The 24,204-nt window shown below is 45.3% G+C and overlaps 1 protein-coding gene across 2 annotated transcripts in view; it reads left to right on the top strand.

Annotated features, from left to right (window-relative positions):
• Positions 1 to 1,672, top strand: part of LOC120056832 (P2X purinoceptor 1-like) — a 48,324-nt gene extending 46,652 nt beyond the window's left edge. For both annotated transcript variants that reach the window (XM_039005063.1, XM_039005062.1), the window contains exons 12-13: positions 687 to 746; positions 1,366 to 1,672. In XM_039005063.1, the coding sequence (XP_038860991.1) occupies positions 687 to 746; positions 1,366 to 1,371 (66 nt within the window). In that variant the 3' untranslated portion in view covers positions 1,372 to 1,672. The remainder of the gene's footprint in view (positions 1 to 686; positions 747 to 1,365) is intronic.
• The last annotated feature ends 22,532 nt before the right edge of the window (positions 1,673 to 24,204 follow it).

Raw genomic sequence — 24,204 nt, 5'->3', positions numbered from 1 at the left:
CTAGGGTTGAATCAGGATGTGAATATGGACATGAAGCTAGGGTTAGGATGGTAGTTGAGGCTAGGATTGAATCAGGATGTGGACATGAAGCTAGGGTTAGGATAGTGGTTGAGGCTAGGGTTGAATCAGGATATGAATATGGACATGGATGCTAGGTTTAGGGTTGTGGCTGAGGCTAGGGTTGAATCAGGATGAGGACATGAAGGTGGAGTTCTGGGTTGAGGGTTAGGAATGAGCTGGGATATGGGACATGAATCTGGGGTTGAAGTTAGGGGTTAGTTAGTAGGACAATTTAACATCTATAAACCATCTATTGGAGACTATCCAAATAACATGTTATCCAAAGCAGTGTTTATTTTCATCCCAGTCTTTAGTGAGAGCACGCCTTTGGGCAAATTCAAACTCCAACTGACACTCTGTTGTTAAAGTGTAAAGAAGATATCCCTTCAGATCACTTGAACAAGAGATGTGAATCTCAATGTTTTTCGTCTGGTTAAATAAAGGATGAAACAATAGTTTGGAATATTATTTCCCTTCATCTTTATTTAATACACTCAAACTCAAATCTTACAAAGTAAATATGTTTAAAATACATTAGTTGAGAGTGTAATACTGGTTTCAAACAAATGAAACAGAAGATGGTCAGATACAAAATGGATCGATATAAATCTGAGTCTGTCTTTCAGGAACCTTTAGATTTTCAAGTCAAGTCTGAAAAGTTCAAGTCTGAAAAAGAAGTATCCAAGGTAAGCACATAGTGTGTGTTTGTGTCATACACCAGTTATCACCTTTAAACTGTTATTGTTTGTGGTTACCGTGGGTGACAGGCCAACACATTGTGGTGTAGCATGTCATTGATGTCTTCTTGGCCACACAGAAGCATTCAGAAGAGGTTCTAGTGCATCACGAGGCACCGCTGTCAGAGACTTAGTCCTACAGCAGCTGCCGGGATCAGATCAGTCTTAAGGTTTGTGTTGACTGGTGTGGGTCCTCTGGTTTGTGTTGGAATACTTACAAAAAAACATCCTCTTTCCCTCCCTTCCTGAACTACAGTCTGATCTGACATGACTTGATCAGTGGACAGCTATCAGACTGTGTTCGGCCCAATAGAAGGGACGAAGGAAGGATGAATGTATTCAAACATGGCCCAGAAGAAACACATTGGTGAACCACATAAGCATGTTGAACTATTGGTGGGGGATCGATTAAGAGGAGTTCAATACATTTTGCATCTGACAGTTATTGCCTGATGTGCACACTGTAATCAACCCCCCCCGTAGGCCTATTGAACCAAACGGGCAATATTGCGTGTTTTTTAAGGAGTCCCATTTGAACATGGGCCGGGTTTGTGTTCCTCTCCTACAGGAGTGATTCTGCAGAGGGGTCCTGACTCCTGGGCTCCAGTCTGCAGTAACCGGTGTCTGCGACTCCAACACACTGACTCCAGTCTGCAGTAACAGGTGTCTGCGACTCCAACAAACTGACTCCAGTCTGCAGTAACAGGTGTCTGCGACTCCAACACACTGACTCCAGACTGCAGTAACAGGTGTCTGCGACTCCAACACACTGACTCCAGTCTGCAGTAACAGGTGTCTGCGACTCCAACACACTGACTCCAGACTGCACTGAGAAATGTACATTCTTAAAATATTAAACAAGTGTGATGGTTTTCTGCCTGTGTCCACTTTCCTGCTCTATGATTCAACTGATATTTATTGCCTTCAAATCATGTCAACAGACCTGAAACAATGCTCTCAGTTTAAGAGATTTTTTAAATTTTATTTTACCTTTATTTAACTAGGCAAGTCAGAACAAATTCTTATTTACAATGACGGCCTAGGAACAGTGGGTTAACTGCCTTGTTCAGGGGCAGAACAGATTTTTACCTTGTCAGCTCAGGGATTCAATCTAGCAGCCTTTCGGTTACTGGCCCAACGCTCTAACCACTAGGCTACCTGCCGATAGATAATTACGGAACATTCTTTCAGACAGCCACCCTCCTTTGTTTGTCTAATAATAATCATCAGGGGGACAGGGAGGACAGGCCCCCCCCACATTCTGAAATTGCATTTATGTCCCCCCCAGTTTTATCATTGGAATGTGATACAAAACATGGCGTCGATGTGCTTTAGGACCATGCGGACGCCTCCGAGCGGTCGGGTAGGCTGTTTGCTGTCGGGTAGGCTGTTTGCTGTCGGGTAGGCTGTTTGCTGTCGGGTAGGCTGTTTGCTGTCGGGTAGGCTGTTTGCTGTCGGGTAGGCTGTTTGCTGTCGGGTAGCCTGTTTGCTGCCGGGTAGGCTGTTTGCTGTCGGGTGGCCTGTTTGCTGTCGGGTGGCCTGTTTGCCGCCGGGTAGGCTGTTTGCTGTCGGGTAGCCTGTTTGCTGTCGGGTGGCCTGTTTGCTGTCGGGTGGCCTGTTTGCTGTCGGGTAGCCTGTTTGCTGTCGGGTAGCCTGTTTGCTGTCGGGTAGCCTGTTTGCTGTCGGGTAGCCTGTTTGCTGTCGGGTAGCCTGTTTGCTGCCGGGTGGCCTGTTTGCTGCCGGGTAGCCTGTTTGCTGTCGGGTGGCCTGTTTGCTGTCGGGTGGCCTGTTTGCTGTCGGGTGGCCTGTTTGCTGTCGGGTGGCCTGTTTGCTGTCGGGTGGCCTGTTTGCTGTCGGGTGGCCTGTTTGCTGTCGGGTAGGCTGTTTGCTGTCGGGTAGCCTGTTTGCTGTCGGGTAGGCTGTTTGCTGTCGGGTAGCCTGTTTGCTGTCGGGTGGCCTGTTTGCTGTCGGGTGGCCTGTTTGCTGTCGGGTAGCCTGTTTGCTGTCGGGTAGGCTGTTTGCTGTCGGGTAGGCTGTTTGCTGTCGGGTGGCCTGTTTGCTGTCGGGTGGCCTGTTTGCTGTCGGGTAGCCTGTTTGCTGTCGGGTGGCCTGTTTGCTGTCGGGTAGGCTGTTTGCTGTCGGGTAGGCTGTTTGCTGTCGGGTAAGCTGTTTGCTGTCGGGTGGCCTGTTTGCCGTCGGGTGGCCTGTTTGCTGTCGGGTGGCCTGTTTGCCGTCGGGTGGCCTGTTTGCCGTCGGGTAAGCTGTTTGCCGTCGGGTGGCCTGTTTGCCGTCGGGTGGCCTGTTTGCCGTCGGGTAAGCTGTTTGCTGTCGGGTGGCCTGTTTGCCGTCGGGTGGCCTGTTTGCCGTCGGGTGGCCTGTTTGCCGTCGGGTGGCCTGTTTGCTGTCGGGTGGCCTGTTTGCTGTCGGGTGGCCTGTTTGCTGTCGGGTGGCCTGTTTGCTGTCGGGTAGCCTGTTTGCTGTCGTGCAGGCTGTTTGCTAAAACCAAACCAACTGTTGAAGCGCTGCTCTCTCAATGTGTCATAATTAGTACTATGTGTTAGTTTAGGGTTCGTTCATTAACTCAAAGAGTCATGCGTTTTATAACACATTTGTTACCTTAAAGTACCCTGTTTTATTAACACATTTATAACATCTGTTTATAACACATTCGTTACCTTAAAGCCGTGGTTCACTCAGAATCATCGTGACACATCCTCTATTTTCTATGGGGACACATTTCTACACATTTTGTCATGGGGTGCAGGGAAAATGTTGCCGTTTTAAAGGTAATTTTCTTGGAATTGTATACATTTTGCCATGTCTAATGTGTATTCCTGTGATATTTGAGTGACTCAAACATTACTACAAAATCTATGGGCTTAAATGGGCTAGTTGATCTGGACCGTTTCTAACAGGTAATACATAGCTCTCTAAGGTCTGTAATGTCTGACATGGGCTAGTTGATCTGGACATTACTGACCAGTAATACATAGCTCTCTAAGGTCTGTAATGTCTGACATGGGCTAGTTGATCTGGACATTACTGACCAGTAATACATAGCTCTCTAAGGTCTGTAATGACTGACATGGGCTAGTTGATCTGGACCGTTTCTAACAGGTAATAAATAGCTCTCTAAGGTCTGTAATGACTGACATGGGCTAGTTGATCTGGACCGTTTCTAACAGGTAATAAATAGCTCTCTAAGGTCTGTAATGACTGACATCACAAGAGGAACTGATGATGCACTACCCAATATAGAAGTTGCACCTTGTGCATTCTACTATAACAACTTTCAAGAGGAAGTTGAACGCCGGACGGAGTTGAAAGCCGGTGTCCAACCTCTTCCATCAGCACAGCACACACCAGGTTGTCTTCAAGAAGCAGAAGAATAGATGGCGCGGGGTATTCCACTTTGAAATACTGTAATAATTACATACTTTTGATATTTAAATATTTCTCATTGACAATTTTGTGATTGATACGCAAATTCAATAAAACTTTCAGAGTTGAAGGTTGTACTCTTGCATATATTTTTGACAGATTACTTACAAAAAAGACATTATTAAATGATTCTGATATTTTTAATTATTTGATTATGTCTTAGTGTACAAAAAGCATGCAAAAAAATAGCATATTTATATATTGGTACATATTTACATGGTAACAGTTGCATTCAGTACAGGTTTGCCATGCTTTTTCCCATTTACACCTGGTTGTAACATGCATCCTAAACTTGTCCTGTTTACACTTGTAAGATCTGATCCCAATCAGATCACAATGCATATTTTCTACAAACGTCTAAAAATGTGGGCACAATCAGAATGTGGACAACATCAGGACAACTGGCACGTTAGCACCGGGTATGAAAGAGGCTTCAGGAATATGCAGAACAGTACAGACATCGAATAAACCCATTGAACAAAAGACACCTTCAACACAGAGACCAGGACAATCACATATGATAAATGACACCTTCAAAACAGAGACCAGAACAATCACATATGATAAATGACACCTTCAAAACAGAGGCCAGGACAATCACATATGATACATGACACCTTCAACACAGAGACCAGGACAATCACATATGATACATGGTACCTTCAACACAGAGACCAGGACAATCACATATGATAAATGTCACCTTCAACACAGAGACCAGGACAATCACATATGATACATGACACCTTCAACACAGAGACCAGGACAATCACATATGATACATGGTACCTTCAACACAGAGACCAGGACAATCACATATGATAAATTACACCTTCAACACAGAGACCAGGACAATCACATATGATAAATGACACCTTCAACACAGAGACCAGGACAATCACATATGATAAATGACATCTTCAACACAGAGACCAGGACAATCACATATGATACATGACACCTTCAACACAGAGACCAGGACAATCACATATGATACATGACACCTTCAACACAGAGACCAGGACAATCACATATGATACATGACACCTTCAACACAGAGACCAGGACAATCACATATGATAAATGACACCTTCAAAACAGAGGCCAGGACAATCACATATGATACATGACACCTTCAACACAGAGACCAGGACAATCACATATGATAAATGACACCTTCAACACAGAGACCAGGACAATCACATATGATAAATGACACCTTCAACACAGAGACCAGGACAATCACATATGATAAATGACACCTTCAACACAGAGACCAGGACAATCACATATGATACATGACACCTTCAACACAGAGGCCAGGACAATCACATATGATACATGGTACCTTCAACACAGAGACCAGGACAATCACATATGATACATGACACCTTCAACACAGAGACCAGGACAATCACATATGATAAATGACACCTTCAACACAGAGACCAGGACAATCACATATGATACATGGTACCTTCAACACAGAGACCAGGACAATCACATATGATAAATGACACCTTCAACACAGAGACCAGGACAATCACATATGATACATGACACCTTCAACACAGAGACCAGGACAATCACATATGATAAATGACACCTTCAACACAGAGACCAGGACAATCACATATGATACATGACACCTTCAACACAGAGACCAGGACAATCACATATGATAAATGACAGCGATGCAAAAAACTGTCCTCATCTTAACACTATGTAGACTCACAGCCCTCGATTAGATTCACTTCATCTCAACTCATGTTAACAGGTGTAGCTGGAGTGACAGGCAGCAGTATAGAGGTGTGAATGTGTCATAATGACATGGGCATGTTAACAGGTGTAGCTGGAGTGACAGGCAGCAGTATAGAGGTGTGAATGTGTCATAATGACATGGGCATGTTAACAGGTGTAGCTGGAGTGACAGGCAGCAGTATAGAGGTGTGAATGTGTCATAATGACATGGGCATGTTAACAGGTGTAGCTGGAGTGACAGGCAGCAGTATAGAGGTGTGAATGTGTCATAATGACATGGGCATGTTAACAGGTGTAGCTGGAGTGACAGGCAGCAGTATAGAGGTGTGAATGTGTCATAATGACATGGGCATGTTAACAGGTGTAGCTGGAGTGACAGGCAGCAGTATAGAGGTGTGAATGTGTCATAATGACATGGGCATGTTAACAGGTGTAGCTGGAGTGACAGGCAGCAGTATAGAGGTGTGAATGTGTCATAATGACATGGGCATGTTAACAGGTGTAGCTGGAGTGACAGGCAGCAGTATAGAGGTGTGAATGTGTCATAATGACATGGGCATGTTAACAGGTGTAGCTGGAGTGACAGGCAGCAGTATAGTGGTGGGAATGTGTCATAATGACATGGGCATGTTAACAGGTGTAGCTGGAGTGACAGGCAGCAGTATAGTGGTGTGAATGTGTCATAATGACATGGGCATGTTAACAGGTGTAGCTGGAGTGACAGGCAGCAGTATAGAGGTGTGAATGTGTCATAATGACATGGGCATGTTAACAGGTGTAGCTGGAGTGACAGGCAGCAGTATAGTGGTGTGAATGTGTCATAATGACATGGGCATGTTAACAGGTGTAGCTGGAGTGACAGGCAGCAGTATAGAGGTGTGAATGTGTCATAATGACATGGGCATGTTAACAGGTGTAGCTGGAGTGACAGGCAGCAGTATAGAGGTGTGAATGTGTCATAATGACATGGGCATGTTAACAGGTGTAGCTGGAGTGACAGGCAGCAGTATAGTGGTGTGAATGTGTCATAATGACATGGGCATGTTAACAGGTGTAGCTGGAGTGACAGGCAGCAGTATAGAGGTGGGAATGTGTCATAATGACATGGGCATGTTAACAGGTGTAGCTGGAGTGACAGGCAGCAGTATAGAGGTGTGAATGTGTCATAATGACATGGGCATGTTAACAGGTGTAGCTGGAGTGACAGGCAGCAGTATAGAGGTGTGAATGTGTCATAATGACATGGGCATGTTAACAGGTGTAGCTGGAGTGACAGGCAGCAGTATAGAGGTGTGAATGTGTCATAATGACATGGGCATGTTAACAGGTGTAGCTGGAGTGACAGGCAGCAGTATAGAGGTGTGAATGTGTCATAATGACATGGGCATGTTAACAGGTGTAGCTGGAGTGACAGGCAGCAGTATAGAGGTGTGAATGTGTCATAATGACATGGGCATGTTAACAGGTGTAGCTGGAGTGACAGGCAGCAGTATAGAGGTGTGAATGTGTCATAATGACATGGGCATGTTAACAGGTGTAGCTGGAGTGACAGGCAGCAGTATAGTGGTGTGAATGTGTCATAATGACATGGGCATGTTAACAGGTGTAGCTGGAGTGACAGGCAGCAGTATAGAGGGGTGAATGTGTCATAATGACATGGGCATGTTAACAGGTGTAGCTGGAGTGACAGGCAGCAGTATAGAGGTGTGAATGTGTCATAATGACATGGGCATGTTAACAGGTGTAGCTGGAGTGACAGGCAGCAGTATAGAGGTGTGAATGTGTCATAATGACATGGGCATGTTAACAGGTGTAGCTGGAGTGACAGGCAGCAGTATAGAGGTGTGAATGTGTCATAATGACATGGGCATGTTAACAGGTGTAGCTGGAGTGACAGGCAGCAGTATAGTGGTGTGAATGTGTCATAATGACATGGGCATGTTAACAGGTGTAGCTGGAGTGACAGGCAGCAGTATAGTGGTGGGAATGTGTCATAATGACATGGGCATGTTAACAGGTGTAGCTGGAGTGACAGGCAGCAGTATAGTGGTGTGAATGTGTCATAATGACATGGGCATGTTAACAGGTGTAGCTGGAGTGACAGGCAGCAGTATAGAGGTGTGAATGTGTCATAATGACATGGGCATGTTAACAGGTGTAGCTGGAGTGACAGGCAGCAGTATAGAGGTGTGAATGTGTCATAATGACATGGGCATGTTAACAGGTGTAGCTGGAGTGACAGGCAGCAGTATAGTGGTGGGAATTTGTCATAATGACATGGGCATGTTAACAGGTGTAGCTGGAGTGACAGGCAGCAGTATAGTGGTGTGAATGTGTCATAATGACATGGGCATGTTAACAGGTGTAGCTGGAGTGACAGGCAACAGTATAGAGGTGTGAATGTGTCATAATGACATGGGCATGTTAACAGGTGTAGCTGGAGTGACAGGCAGCAGTATAGAGGTGTGAATGTGTCATAATGACATGGGCATGTTAACAGGTGTAGCTGGAGTGACAGGCAGCAGTATAGTGGTGTGAATGTGTCATAATGACATGGGCATGTTAACAGGTGTAGCTGGAGTGACAGGCAGCAGTATAGAGGTGTGAATGTGTCATAATGACATGGGCATGTTAACAGGTGTAGCTGGAGTGACAGGCAGCAGTATAGAGGTGTGAATGTGTCATAATGACATGGGCATGTTAACAGGTGTAGCTGGAGTGACAGGCAGCAGTATAGTGGTGGGAATGTGTCATAATGACATGGGCATGTTAACAGGTGTAGCTGGAGTGACAGGCAGCAGTATAGAGGTGTGAATGTGTCATAATGACATGGGCATGTTAACAGGTGTAGCTGGAGTGACAGGCAGCAGTATAGTGGTGGGAATGTGTCATAATGACATGGGCATGTTAACAGGTGTAGCTGGAGTGACAGGCAGCAGTATAGAGGTGTGAATGTGTCATAATGACATGGGCATGTTAACAGGTGTAGCTGGAGTGACAGGCAGCAGTATAGAGGTGTGAATGTGTCATAATGACATGGGCATGTTAACAGGTGTAGCTGGAGTGACAGGCAGCAGTATAGAGGTGTGAATGTGTCATAATGACATGGGCATGTTAACAGGTGTAGCTGGAGTGACAGGCAGCAGTATAGAGGGCCGGCTAAAGGGGAAACGTGCAAAACGTTCATATTAATTAGCATATAGACCGTGTTAATATCACCAAGCTCAACTCCCAAGACAATGTACATGATAGACAGAAGGAAAGAACAGCTGAGTGCATTTAGAATCAGGACACAACACTAAAGAGGGAATGGCAAGAATATTGCACTTCTGACACACATACCTGTACATACATACAGTACATACATACCTGTACATACATACAGTACATACATACCTGTACATACATACAGTACATACATACAGTACATACATACCTGTACATACATACCTGTACATACATACCTGTACATACATACCTGTACATACATACAGTACATACATACAGTACATACATACAGTACATACATACCTGTACATACATACCTGTACATACATACCTGTACATACATACCTGTACATACATACAGTACATACATACCTGTACATACATACAGTACATACATACCTGTACATACATACAGTACATACATACAGTACATACATACCTGTACATACATACAGTACATACATACAGTACATACAGTACATACATACATACAGTACATACATACAGGTGAATACATACAGTACATACATACATACAGTACATACATACAGGTGAATACATACATACAGTACATACATACAGTACATACATACATACAGTACATACATACAGTACATACATACAGTACATACATACATACATACATACAGTACATACATACAGGTGAATACATACAGTACATACATACATACGGTACATACATACGGTACATACATACATACATACATACAGTACATACATACATACATGTTTCACTTTAGCTTGTGCATCATTCATACATACCTGTACATACAGTACATACATACAGTACAGTGTGCGTCATCGTTCTTTTCGATGAAATATCAAATAGTGACTTCTCATCCTGGTGGCAGACAGCTGGCTCACAGCCAGGTGCTGTCTTTGTTCTGATCGCAACCCATAGACTGTTAGTTAACCTAGAGACTGACAGTTAACTCACAGCCAGGTGCTGTCTTTGTTCTGATCCCAACAGCCCTTCAGTTACAAGTTAACCCGCAGACTGACAGTTAACCCACAGACTGACAGTTAACCCACAGACTGACAGTTAACCCAAAGACTGACAGTTAACCCACAGACTGACAGTTAACCCACAGACTGACAGTTAACCCAAAGACTGACAGTTAACCCACAGACTGACAGTTAACCCACAGACTGACAGTTAACCCAAAGACTGACAGTTAACCCACAGACTGTTAGTTAACCCACAGACTGTTAGTTAACCCACAGACTGACAGTTAACCCAAAGACTGACAGTTAACCCAAAGACTGACAGTTAACCCACAGACTGACAGTTAACCCACAGACTGTTAGTTAACCCACAGACTGACAGTTAACCCACAGACTGTTAATTAACCCACAGCCTGTTAGTTAACCCACATACTGTTAGTTAACCCACAGAATGACAGTTAACCCACAGACTGACAGTTAACCACACAGACTGACAGTTAACCCACAGACTGTTAGTTAACCCACAGACTGACAGTTAACCCACAGACTGTTAGTTAACCCACAGACTGACAGTTAACCCACAGACTGACAGTTAACCCACAGACTGTTAGTTAACCCACAGACTGACAGTTAACCCACAGACTGACTGTTAACCCACAGACTGACAGTTAACCCACAGACTGACAGTTAACCCAAAGACTGACAGTTAACCCACAGACTGACAGTTAACCCACAGACTGTTAGTTAACCCACAGACTGACAGTTAACCCACAGACTGTTAGTTAACCCACAGACTGACAGTTAACCCACAGACTGACTGTTAACCCACAGACTGACTGTTAACCCACAGACTGACAGTTAACCCACAGACTGACAGTTAACCCACAGACTGTTAGTTAACCCATAGACTGTTAGTTAACCTAGAGACTGACACTTAACCCACAGACTGACAGTTAACCCACAGACTGACAGTTAACCCACAGACTGACAGTTAACCCACAGACTGACAGTTAACCCACAGACTGACAGTTAACACACAGACTGTTAGTTCACCCACAGACTGACAGTTAACCCACAGACTGTTAGTTAACCCACAGACTGTTAGTTAACCCACAGACTGACAGTTAACCACACATACTGACATTTAACCCAAAGACTGACAGTTAACCCACAGACTGACTGTTAACCCACAGACTGACTGTTAGTTAACCCACAGACTGACTGTTAGTTAACCCACAGACTGACTGTTAGTTAACCCACAGACTGACAGTTAACCACACAGACTGACAGTTAACCCAAAGACTGACAGTTAACCCACAGACTGTTAGTTAACCCACAGACTGACAGTTAACCCACAGACTGACAGTTAACCCACAGACTGACAGTTAACCCAAAGACTGTTAGTTAACCCACAGACTGTTAGTTAACCCACAGACTGACAGTTAACCCACAGACTGACAGTTAACCCACAGACTGTTAGTTAACCCATAGACTGTTAGTTAACCTAGAGACTGACACTTAACCCACAGACTGTTAGTTAACCCACAGACTGACAGTTAACCACACAGACTGACAGTTAACCCAAAGACTGACAGTTAACCCACAGACTGTTAGTTAACCCACAGACTGACAGTTAACCCACAGACTGTTAGTTAACCCACAGACTGTTAGTTAACCCACAGACTGACAGTTAACCACACAGACTGACATTTAACCCAAAGACTGACAGTTAACCCACAGACTGACAGTTAACCCACAGACTGACTGTTAGTTAACCCACAGACTGACTGTTAGTTAACTACACAGACTGACAGTTAACTACACAGACTGACAGTTAACCACACAGACTGACAGTTAACCCAAAGACTGACAGTTAACCCACAGACTGACAGTTAACCCACAGACTGACAGTTAACCCACAGACTGACAGTTAACCCACAGACTGTTAGTTAACCCACAGACTGTTAGATAACCCACAGACTGACAGTTAACCCACAGACTGACAGTTAACCCACAGACTGACAGTTAACCCACAGACTGACAGTTAACCCACAGACTGTTAGTTAACCCACAGACTGACAGTTAACCCACAGACTGACTGTTAACCCACAGACTGACAGTTAACCCACAGACTGTTAGTTAACCCACAGACTAACAGTTAACCCACAGACTGACAGTTAACCCAAAGACTGTTAGTTAACCTACAGACTGTTAGTTAACCTAGAGACTGACAGTTAACCCACAGACTGTTAGTTAACCCACAGACTGACAGTTAACCCACAGACTGACTGTTAGTTAACCCACAGACAGACTGACAGTTAACCCACAGACTGACAGGTGACAAAGACAACCCCTTAAAAGCTCCATCGAATAACAACCACTTCCAGCGTAACATGAATATAGAGTTCAGCCCGCAGGCAGCAGGACGAAAAGTAAAAGTAGAAAAACAAGAAGCCATTACCGAAAACAAAGCAAGCTCTTCAGATTGATTGAAACCCTTCACTTGGAATAGCATGCTATAGAAATCACAAAGAAAGAAGTATAATTAAAGATGGCTGCCGTAAATACGTGAAACTGAAGCAACTGGAGGGCGATGAAGAAAAAACCCAGCGGGATAAAGAGAGGGTGTTAAGATGGTGTGAGTGAAAGAGAAAACACCATGTGGCCTGGCCAACAGGGAATGTATAATAAAGCTTGTTCTTCCACTACCATCCCTCTATCCATCCTCTCACTGTAGCACCTAACAGCACTGATACGTCCACCAGGGGGTTAATATACTGTACTGTACATCCCTAATGGCACCCTATTCCATATATAGTGCACTACTATAGCACCCTATTCCCTATTTAGTGCCCTACTTTTGACCTTGGCCCATAGGGACGCAGCCTTGGGCTGGGATTTCTTCCGATGGCTGTCGACAATGCAGCATTTAAAGATAATTTATGATTGAGCCGATATCTGTAGTGTGAATACAATCTCTGCAATCGGGGGAACATTACAAGAAGTCCCGCTATGACCTCTGCGGGAACATGACTTATCCCAGACAACCCGGAGGCTACAACTGAGGACAGGAACATTACTTATTCCAGACAACCCGGAGGCTACGGCTGAGGACAAGAACATTACTTATCCCAGACAACCCGGAGGCTACGGCTGAGGACAGGAACATGACTTATCCCAGACAACCCGGAGGCTACGGCTGAGGACAGGAACATGACTTATCCCAGACAACCCGGAGGCTACCGCTGAGGACAGGAACATTACTTATCCCAGACAACCCGGAGGCTACAACTGAGGACAGGAACATTACTTATTCCAGACAACCCGGAGGCTACGGCTGAGGACAGGAACATCACTTATTCCAGACAACCCGGAGGCTACGGCTGAGGACAGGAACATGACTTATCCCAGACAACCCAGAGGCTACGGCTGAGGACAGGAACATTACTTATCCCAGACAACCCGGAGGCTACGGCTGAGGACAGGAACATTACTTATCCCAGACAACCCGGAGGCTACGGCTGAGGACAGGAACATCACTTATTCCAGACAACCCGGAGGCTACGGCTGAGGACAGGAACATCACTTATCCCAGACAACCCGGAGGCTACCGCTGAGGACAGGAACATGACTTATCCCAGACAACCCGGAGGCTACGGCTGAGGACAGGAACATGACTTATCCCAGACAACCCGGAGGCTACGGCTGAGGACAGGAACATGACTTATCCCAGACAACCCGGAGGCTACGGCTGAGGACAGGAACATTACTTATCCCAGACAACCCGGAGGCTACGGCTGAGGACAGGAACATTACTTATCCCAGACAACCCAGAGGCTACGGCTGAGGACAGGAACATTACTTATCCCAGACAACCCAGAGGCTACGGCTGAGGACAGGAACATTACTTATCCCAGACAACCCAGAGGCTACGGCTGAGGACAGGAACATTACTTATCCCAGACAACCCGGAGGCTACGGCTGAGGACAGGAACATTACTTATCCCAGACAACCCAGAGGCTACGGCTGAGGACAGGAACATGACTTATCTCAGACAACCCGGAGGCTACGGCTGAGGACAGGAACAAGTAGAAGAAGTCCCGCTATGACCTCTGCAGTCATCAAATGAGCAAAAGGACAATATAGTAACAAGGTGGAATCATACTACACAGGCTCTGACGCACGCCGTATGTTGTAGGGGCTACAGTCCATTACGGTTGACAAAGGAAGACCCAGCCGTGATCTGCCCAGCGATGCCTCTCTACAAGACCAACTCAGTGCATTTTATGAACGCTTCAACAATAACAGCATTGTGCCGGGTGTGAGGGTTGCCACCAACCCTGAGGATTTGGTGATCTCGCTCTCCGAGGCCAACGTGAGTAAGGTCTTTAAATCGGGTCAACCCCCGCAAGGCCATGGGGCCTGACGGTATTCCAGGGGGCGTTCTCAGAGCATGAGCAGAACAGCTAGCAGGCATATTCACAATCATTTCAACCTCTCCTTGTCCTAGTCTGTAATCCATACATGTAAAACCAAGGAGCTAATCGTGGACTACAGGAAACGGGGGGGGGGCGTTGGAGGGTGAGCACGCCCCATCCACATCGACGGGGCTGCAGTGGAGCGGATCGAGAGCTTCAAGTTCCTCGTTGTCCAAATCACTAAGGAATTAACATGGTCTACACACACGCACAGTCATGAAGAAGGAGCAACAGCGCCTCTTCCCCCTCAGGAGGTTGAAAAGATTTGGCATGGGCCCTCAAATCCTCAAGAATTTATACAGCTGTACCACTGAGGTCGTCTTGACTGGCTGCATCACCGCCGGGTATGGCAATAGCACCGCCCTTGATCGCATGGCGCTACAGAGGGTGGTGCAGCTAGCCCAGCACATCACTGGGGCCGAGCTCCCTGCCATCCAGGACCTCTATATCAGGTGGTGTGAAATGAAGGCCCGGAAAATCGTCAAAGACTCCAGCCACCCAACCCATAGACTGTTCTCTCTGCTTCCGCACGGTACCGGTGCATGCAATCTGACACCAACAGGCTCCTGAACAGCTTCTATCCCCAAGACATACGACTGCTAAATAACACGGACTATCTGAGTTGACACTTGGATTTTATTTTTTCACTGTCTCTATGCACACTGACAGGGCCCTGCACACACACACACACACACACACACACACACACGCACACGCACACGCACACACGCACACACACACTTTGTTATTGATTACTACATTGATTGGTTTAGAGGTTGCAAGAAAGGCATTTCACTGTACTTGAGCATGTGACATTACAAACGTGAACCTTTAAAAGCCGCATTAATCACAGATCTCCTGAAATCATCAGCTGTTCCATACTGCATATCAAAGTTGCATGACTAAAATGATAGGGAACATGTTTTAAAAGGTAAATAAATTGTGTCCATCTTTTCTATGATTGTGTGCACAGACAAAAATTGAGCCCTGGCATTCTATCCAATCAGTGGCAAGATCTGCTTTATTAGTTAGCTCGACATTTAAAGGTAGTTTCTGATTGAGCCGACATATGCAGCGGTTAACATGAATGTGGTCACCGCGAACATGGGAACATTGCCTTTATCAAGGGTGCATAATCTAAAAGAGGCGATCGGATTGAATCCCGGCCTGAGAGGCTCAATTCAGAAGTGCTATTGACCCTTCATTTATACGCCGCCATCTCCTATCAGTCCTCAACGGAGTGTTTTGCACAATAGAATTGCATCAAATCTGAAGAGATGTGGGGATTGTGTTGTTGTGAATACAGAGACGCTGTTGTTTGTGGTGTTCCTAGTCACCATATTGTAATGGTCCCTGGCAGAGCTGGGAAAGTGACAACACACTTCCAGAGCGAGCGAGAGCGAGAGCGAGAGCGAGAGCGAGAGCGAGACAGACAGACAGACAGACAGACAGACAGACAGACAGACAGACAGACAGACAGACACAGAGACAGACAGACAGACAGACAGACAGACAGACAGACAGACAGACAGACAGACAGACAGACAGACAGACAGACAGACAGACAGACAGACAGACAGACAGACAGACAGACAGACAGACAGACAGACAGAGAGAGACAGAGAGAGAGACAGAGAGAGAGACAGAGAGAGAGACACAGACAGAGACAGACGGAGTGACTAACAGTCTCCTCTCTTCAGCTGTTGGTGCGACTCACGACCAAACAATGAAACACACCATGACAGCTACTAAAGTTCTGAAAGCTGCTCTGCCTCTGATTACGGCACAGCCCGACGGGAGATGATCAATCACACACACGGTTTCTGAGTAAGATATAGCAGTGATGGAAGAAGGAGAAAGTGTTAATGGGAGAAGAGTGTAGGATGCTTTAGAGGAGACGACGAGAGCAACAGAGATGAAGACAAGATGACAGCCTGTAACATGGCCTGTCGACTGGAGGACAAACGGAGGTGTGTGTATGTGTCTGTTTATGTGTGTGTATGCGTCTGTGTGTATGCGTATGTCTGTGTGTGTGTATGCGTCTGTGTGTGTGTGTGTGCGTTTGAGTTATGCTAATAATGGTTCCTGGAAGCTGATTTCCTGTTAATTATCAGGGTAAATATTACCAAAGTAGCTGATCTGTGGAACCAATCAAAGCCTCAACACCCTGTGGGGAGCACCAGGGGTGTGTGTGTGTGTGTGTGTGTGTGTGTGTGTGTGTGTGTGTGTGTGTGTGTGTGTGTGTGTGTGTGTGTGTGTGTGTGTGTGTGTGTGTGTGTGTGTGTGTGCGTGCGTGAATGTGTATGTGTCACAACCAATCAACCAGTTCAACAAGGCTTCTGACGGCACTGTGTGTGGAAGCTTTATGTTGACAGCTCCATGACTGTGAAGGATGCCTCAAGAAGCTGTTAGGGAACCTATTGTCCATGACTGTGAAGGATGCCTCAAGAGGCTGTTAGGGAACCTATTGTCCATGACTGTGAAGGATGCCTCAAGAAGCTGTTAGGGAACCTATTGTCCATGACTGTGAAGGATGCCTCAGGAGGCTGTTAGGGAACCTATTGTCCATGACTGTGAAGGATGCCTCAAGAGGCTGTTAGGGAACCTATTGTCCATGACTGTGAAGGATGCCTCAGGAGGCTGTTAGGGAACCTATTGTCCATGACTGTGAAGGATGCCTCAAGAGGCTGTTAGGGAACCTATTGTCCATGACTGTGAAGGATGCCTCAATAAGCTGTTAGGGAACCTATTGTCCATGACTGTGAAGGATGCCTCAATAAGCTGTTAGGGAACCTATTGTCCATGACTGTGAAGGATGCCTCAATAGAGTCTCTGAACGGTGATGACGTTCATCATGCATTGTGACATCGAAACATAACAAAACAAAACGCAAGTCCTCTTCTTCACAGTGACATCATGGCGACAGACAGACAGACAGTAGAGATTCCAGTAGTCTTGAGTTTACCAGTGAACAACCTATGAGGGCGGTGGTCCAGTGTATTGTCTCCTGTGCTGGCAGAGTTCTCTGTGTTTCTTTGGGTAATTACACACGATGACGGAGTGAGGTGAGATCAGGGAAGGATGAAGGGGAAGGGACACGAATATAAGAGTGGAGTGCATTATAGATTTAAAAGGAGAGAGGCAATGCACAGATGGGGGTTTAAAGGGGAAGGGAATATAGTTCTTAAAGGGGAGGAGGTGGCTCAGAGGCCTGTGTGGAGCTAAGCTGGGCTGTGCTGATTGGAGAAGAGGGTTCATCTTCATCCAGGTCTTCTAGCTCTCCCTCCCTACTGCCCTCGCCACTGCTGCCCTTCCTGAGAGAGAGAGAGAGAGAGAGAGAGAGAGAGACGGAGAGAGAGAGAGAGAGAGAGAGAGAGAGAGAGAGAGAGAGAGAGAGAGAGAGAGAGAGAGAGAGAGAGAGAGAGAGAGAGAGAGAAATTAGTCAAAGTCTACATTCAGTCTCTTATCATACAAGTGGAGAGAAACGGGAGCCACCTAATGTCATCACAATGAGGAAGCGAAGAAACACCACAAACATACAGCAATGGTGACAACAACATGTGATGTGTAACTTAGGGAGATGAGAGTTGGAGACCATTGAGTGACAGTTGGGGGAAAAACATTTGTCCAATGAAGGAACCCCAATGGGTGAGGGGTGGTTCCGAGTTTTGACAGACAACGTCGCCGGACCAGTGACCACACAAATTTACCTTAGAGAGGGGTGGAGTTTTAAAGAGTGGCGGAACGGCCACACATCCCTGCAGCAGATAGAGCGGGGGAGAAAATGGACAAAGGGTCAGAGGTCGGAGACTGAAGTCAGGAGGTCAGAGGGTGATGGAGCAGCCATTGAGCCTCACTCCACTCATCCCAGAGTCAGTTGGCCCTGGACACTGGTCAGGTCAGCTTCATTGTTTTTCCCTAACGGTGAGGCATTGTGAAGGGCAAGCTGCTGATCCTAGATCTGTGCCTGAAAGAGTCCATTTGTTATCAGTGTCAGTCAATAAATCAGTTAAATGTAGTTTATAAAGACCTTTTTACATCAGCAGTTGTCACAAGGTGCTTTAAAGATACCCAGCCTAAAGCCCCCAAAATGTATTTAAACTTTATTTAACTAGGCAAGTCAGTTATGAACAAATTCTTATTTACAATGACGGCCTACCCCATCCAAACCCGGACGACGCTGGGCCAATTGCCCTATGGGATTCCCAATCACGGTCAATGTGATGCAGCCTGGATTCGAGCCAGGTGCTGCAGTACTGCCTCTTGCACTGAGATGTGTCTTAGACCAGTGCGCCACTCGGGAGCCCCCCCCCCCCCCCCCAAAGAGCACGTAATGCACAGGCAGATGCACAGTGGCTGGGAAAAACTCCCTAGAAGGCAGGAAGCTAGGAAGATGTAGATATCCTAACCAACTTGCCAAAACTATAGTTTGTTTTAACAAGACATTTGTGGAGTGGTTGAAAAACGAGTTTTAATGACTCCAAACTAAGTGTATGTAAACTTCCGACTTCAACTGTATATTTAATTCAAACGTTTCACCTTAAATAGCCATTGTCTCACGTCAGACGTCCGTCTGCACTGATCTGTCTGATAACTCGCAAACACTCATGGGATAGCTAAAAAGAAGTTTGGCTACAATATGCTGTCCTAACATTCGAAAATGTTACCAAGGTGACATCGTCCCCTGAACACCCCTTTCATCCTCAAAAGAGTTAATCTGACCAACAAAAAAACGATAAACCGAGAGTTAATATTGACGTTTTCATGAGCAAGTCTTCTTCTGTTATAATCTCCACCCGGCACAGCCAGAAGAGGACTGGCCACCCCTCGTAGCCTGGTTCCTCTCTAGGTTTCTTCCTAGGTTTTGGCCTTTCTAGGGAGTTTTTCCTAGCCACCGTGCTTCTACACCTGCATTGCTTGCTGTTTGGGGGTTTTAGGCTGGGTTTCTGTACAGCACTTCGAGATATCAGCTGATGTACGAAGGGCTATATAAAATAAACTTGATTTGATTTGATTTGATTCACTACCTAATTCCAAATCTAGCTAAGGTGTTTTGTGGTGATAGAATCAGTAGGTATAGAAATATAACATATACACATATAATCTAGCTAATACACAAATGAGTTGTCATGACATCTGTTCTGCCGTGATTAGTGCACCCGAGTTCCACAGCAAAGCTGACTGCGCTCTGTGATGTCATCGCGTTGGTCAAATGTTACAAAGTAGCCAAATCAAATTATATTCATCACATGGTGGTGTAGACTGGTGTAGACATCACAGTGAAATGCGTTCTTACAAACCTTGCCCAACGATGCAGAGTAAAAAATAAATCCCCAACATAGTAACTAACAGCTGTACAGTACATGAAGGCAGGGTCATGTGACTAGGCATCAGGATAGATAATAATAAGGTATTTGAGGTAGATATGTACATGACGGCAGGGTAAAGTGACTAGGCATCAGGATAGATAATAAGGTATTTGAGGTAGATATGTACATGAAGGCAGGGTAAAGTGACTAGACATCAGGATAGATAATAATAAGGTATTTGAGGTAGATATGTACATGAAGGCAGGGTAAAGTGACTAGGCATCAGGATAGATAATAATAAGGTATTTGAGGTAGATATGTACATGAAGGCAGGGTAAAGTGACTAGGCATCAGGATAGATAATAATAAGGTATTTGAGGTAGATATGTACATGAAGGCAGGGTAAAGTGACTAGGCATCAGGTTAGATAATAATAAGGTATTTGAGGTAGATATGTACATGACGGCAGGGTAAAGTGACTAGGCATCAGGATAGATAATAATAAGGTATTTGAGGTAGATATGTACATGAAGGCAGGGTAAAGTGACTAGGCATCAGGATAGATAATAATAAGGTATTTGAGGTAGATATGTACATGAAGGCAGGATAATGTGACTAGACATCAGGATAGATAATAATAAGGTATTTGAGGTAGATATGTACATGAAGGCAGGGTAAAGTGACTAGGCATCAGGATAGATAATAATAAGGTATTTGAGGTAGATATGTACATGAAAGCAGGGTAAAGTGACTAGGCATCAGGATAGATAATAATAAGGTATTTGAGGTAGATATGTACATGAAAGCAGGGTAAAGTGACTAGACATCAGGATAGATAATAATAAGGTATTTGAGGTAGATATGTACATGAAGGCAGGGTAAAGTGACTAGGCATCAGGATAGATAATAATACGGTATTTGAGGTAGATATGTACATGAAAGCAGGATAATGTGACTAGACATCAGGATAGATAATAATAAGGTATTTGAGGTAGATATGTACATGAAGGCAGGGTAAAGTGACTAGGCATCAGGATAGATAATAATACGGTATTTGAGGTAGATATGTACATGAAGGCAGGGTAAAGTGACTAGACATCAGGATAGATAATAAGGTATTTGAGGTAGATGTGTACATGAAGGCAGGGTAAAGTGACTAGGCATCAGGATAGATAATAATAAGGTATTTGAGGTAGATATGTACATGAAGGCAGGGTAAAGTGACTAGACATCAGGATAGATAATAATAAGGTATTTGAGGTAGATATGTACATGAAGGCAGGGTAAAGTGACCAGGCATCAGGATAGATAATAATAAGGTATTTGAGGTAGATATGTACATGAAGGCAGGGTAAAGTGACTAGACATCAGGATAGATAATAATAAGAGTAAAATAAAGACCATAGCGAGGCACAGTGCCAGCTGTCAGAGTCAGATACATGCTGATTTCTGAGAACAGTCCCATAACTTTGGTGCCGTACAACTTCATTAACGACCTGGCAAACTAGCTAGCTACCGTATGGCCATTCAAACAAGCATGCGATAGGCTGCTAGCTGGAGCAGGTTTAACATAGTAGCCAGAGTGTCATAGCTACTGTGGACCATGTTCTATTGTAGAGGCAGAGACTGTAACATGGACCGTGTTCTATTGTAGAGGCAGAGACTGTAACATGGACCGTGTTATATTGTAGAGACAGAGACTGTAACATGGACCGTGTTCTATTGTAGAGACAGAGACTGTAACATGGACCGTGTTCTATTGTTGTAGAGACAGAGACTGTAACATGGACCGTGTTCTATTGTTGTAGAGACAGAGACTGTAACATGGACCGTGTTCTATTGTAGAGGCAGAGACTGTAACATGGACCGTGTTATATTGTAGAGACAGAGACTGTAACATGGACCATGTTCTATTGTTGTAGAGACAGAGACTGTAACATGGACCGTGTTCTATTGTTGTAGAGACAGAGACTGTAACATGGACCCCGTGTTCTATTGTAGAGACGAGACTGTAACAGGACATGTTCTATTGTAAGACAGAGACTGTAACATGGACCGTGTTCTATTGTTGTAGAGACAGAGACTGTAACATGGACCGTGTTCTATTGTTGTAGAGACAGAGACTGTAACATGGACCGCGTTCTATTGTTGTAGAGACAGAGACTGTAACATGGACCGTGTTCTATTGTTGTAGAGGCAGAGACAGAGACTGTTTAGTGATGACTTTTCTATCTCTGGTGCACGTCATATTCATGCTGTTACCTAAGCAGCCGACTTGTTTTGCTCCAAGATGTTCTTAGATGTAATTATAACTCGTAGCTAACTTTTGAACCCTCTCTCCTCTCCTCTCTTCTCCTCTCCTCCCCTCTCCTTTTTTCTCTCCTCTTCACGCAGTGTCCGTTCATCGATGAATACATCCTGGTCCTACACAATAAGATCAGGACTAAATGTGTGGAGTTCCCAGAGTCGTAAGTCTTCCTCCTGCCTCCTCTTTTTTATGAAGTGAGACAGACTTGATGTTCCAGCCACCACCACCACAGAGCTGAAACCAATTCTGCCAAATTACTATTTATTACATTGTTACTTCAGGAAATCTTAAGTCTTATTACATACAGTCGGGAGGAACTATTGGATATAAGAGCAACGTCAACTCACCAACATTACGACCAGGAATATGACTTTCCCGAAGCGGATCCTCTGTTTGGTCCACCACCCAGGACAATGGATCCCAGTAGGCGACCCAAAACAACGGCGCCGCAGAAGGGGCAGACGGAGCGGTCTTCTGGTCAGGTTCCGTAGACGGGCACATCGCCCACCGCTCCCGAGTATACTACTCGCCAATGTCCAGTCTCTTGACAACAAGGTAGACGAAATCTGAACACGGGTTGCCTTCCAGAGAGACATCAGAGATTGTAACATTCTCTGTTTCATGGAAACATGGCTCACTCGGGATACGTTATCAGAGTCGCTACAGCCACCTGGTTTCTTCACGCATCGCGCCGACAGAAACAAACAACTCTCTGGTAAGAAGAAGGGCGGGGGTGTATGCCTTATGATTAACGAGTTGTGGTGTGATCATAACAACATACAGGAACGCAAGTCCTTTTGTTCACCTGACCTAGAACTCCTTACAATAAAATGCTGACCGCATTATCTACCAAGAGAATTCTCTTCGATTATAATCACTGTCGTGTATATCCCCCCAAGCAGACACCTCGACGGCCCTGAAAGAACTTCATTGGACTCTATGTAAACTGGAAACCACATATCCTGAGGTTGCATTTATTGTAGATGGGGATTTTAACAAGGGTAATCTGAAAACAAGGCTGCCTAAATGTTATCAGCATATCGAATGCGCGACCCGGGCTGGCAAAATTCTGGATCATTGTTACTCTAAATTCCGCGACGCATACAAAGCCCTCCCTCGCCCTCTTTTCGGCAAATCTGACCACGACTCCATTTTGTTGCTCCCAGCCTATAGACAGAAACTAAAACAGGAAACTCCCATGCTCAGGTCTGTTCAACGCTGGTCCGACCAATCTGATTCCACGCTTCAAGATTGATTCGATCACGTGGACTGGGATATGTTCCGGATAGCGTCGAACAACAACATTGATGTATACGCTGATTCGGTGAGCAAGGTTATTAGCAAGTGCATCGGTGATGTTGTACCCACGGCGACTATTAAAACCTTCCCCAACCAGAAACCGTGGATTGATGGCAGCATTCGCACAAAACTGAAAGCGCGAACCACTGTTTTTAATCAGGGCAAGGCGACCGGAAACATGAACGAATACAAACAGTGTAGCTATTCCCTCCGCAAGGCAATCAAACAAGCTAAACGTCAGTATAGAGACAAAGTAGAGTCGCAATTCAACAGCTCAGACACGAGAGGTATGTGGCAGGGTCTACAGTCAATCACGGACTACAAAAAGAAAACCAGCCCCGTCACTGACCCCGATGTCTTGCTCCGAGACCAACTAAACAACTTCTTTGCTCGCTTTGAGGACAATACAGTGCCACTGACACGGCCCGCTACCAAAACCTGCGGGCTCTCCTTCACCGCAGCCAATGTGAGTAAAATATTTAAACGTGTTAACCCTCGCAAGGCTGCCGCTCCTCGCAAGGCTGCCGGCATCCCTAGCCGCGTCCTCAGAGCATGCGCAGACCAGCTGGCTGGTGTGTTTACGGACATATTCAATCAATCCCTATCCCAGTCTGCT

The sequence above is a fragment of the Salvelinus namaycush genome, chromosome 12 (genome assembly GCF_016432855.1).
Source record: "Salvelinus namaycush isolate Seneca chromosome 12, SaNama_1.0, whole genome shotgun sequence".
Taxonomy (NCBI): domain Eukaryota; kingdom Metazoa; phylum Chordata; class Actinopteri; order Salmoniformes; family Salmonidae; genus Salvelinus; species Salvelinus namaycush.
Note: the sequence above shows the minus strand (reverse complement) of the source record. Positions and strands in the feature narration are given on the sequence as shown.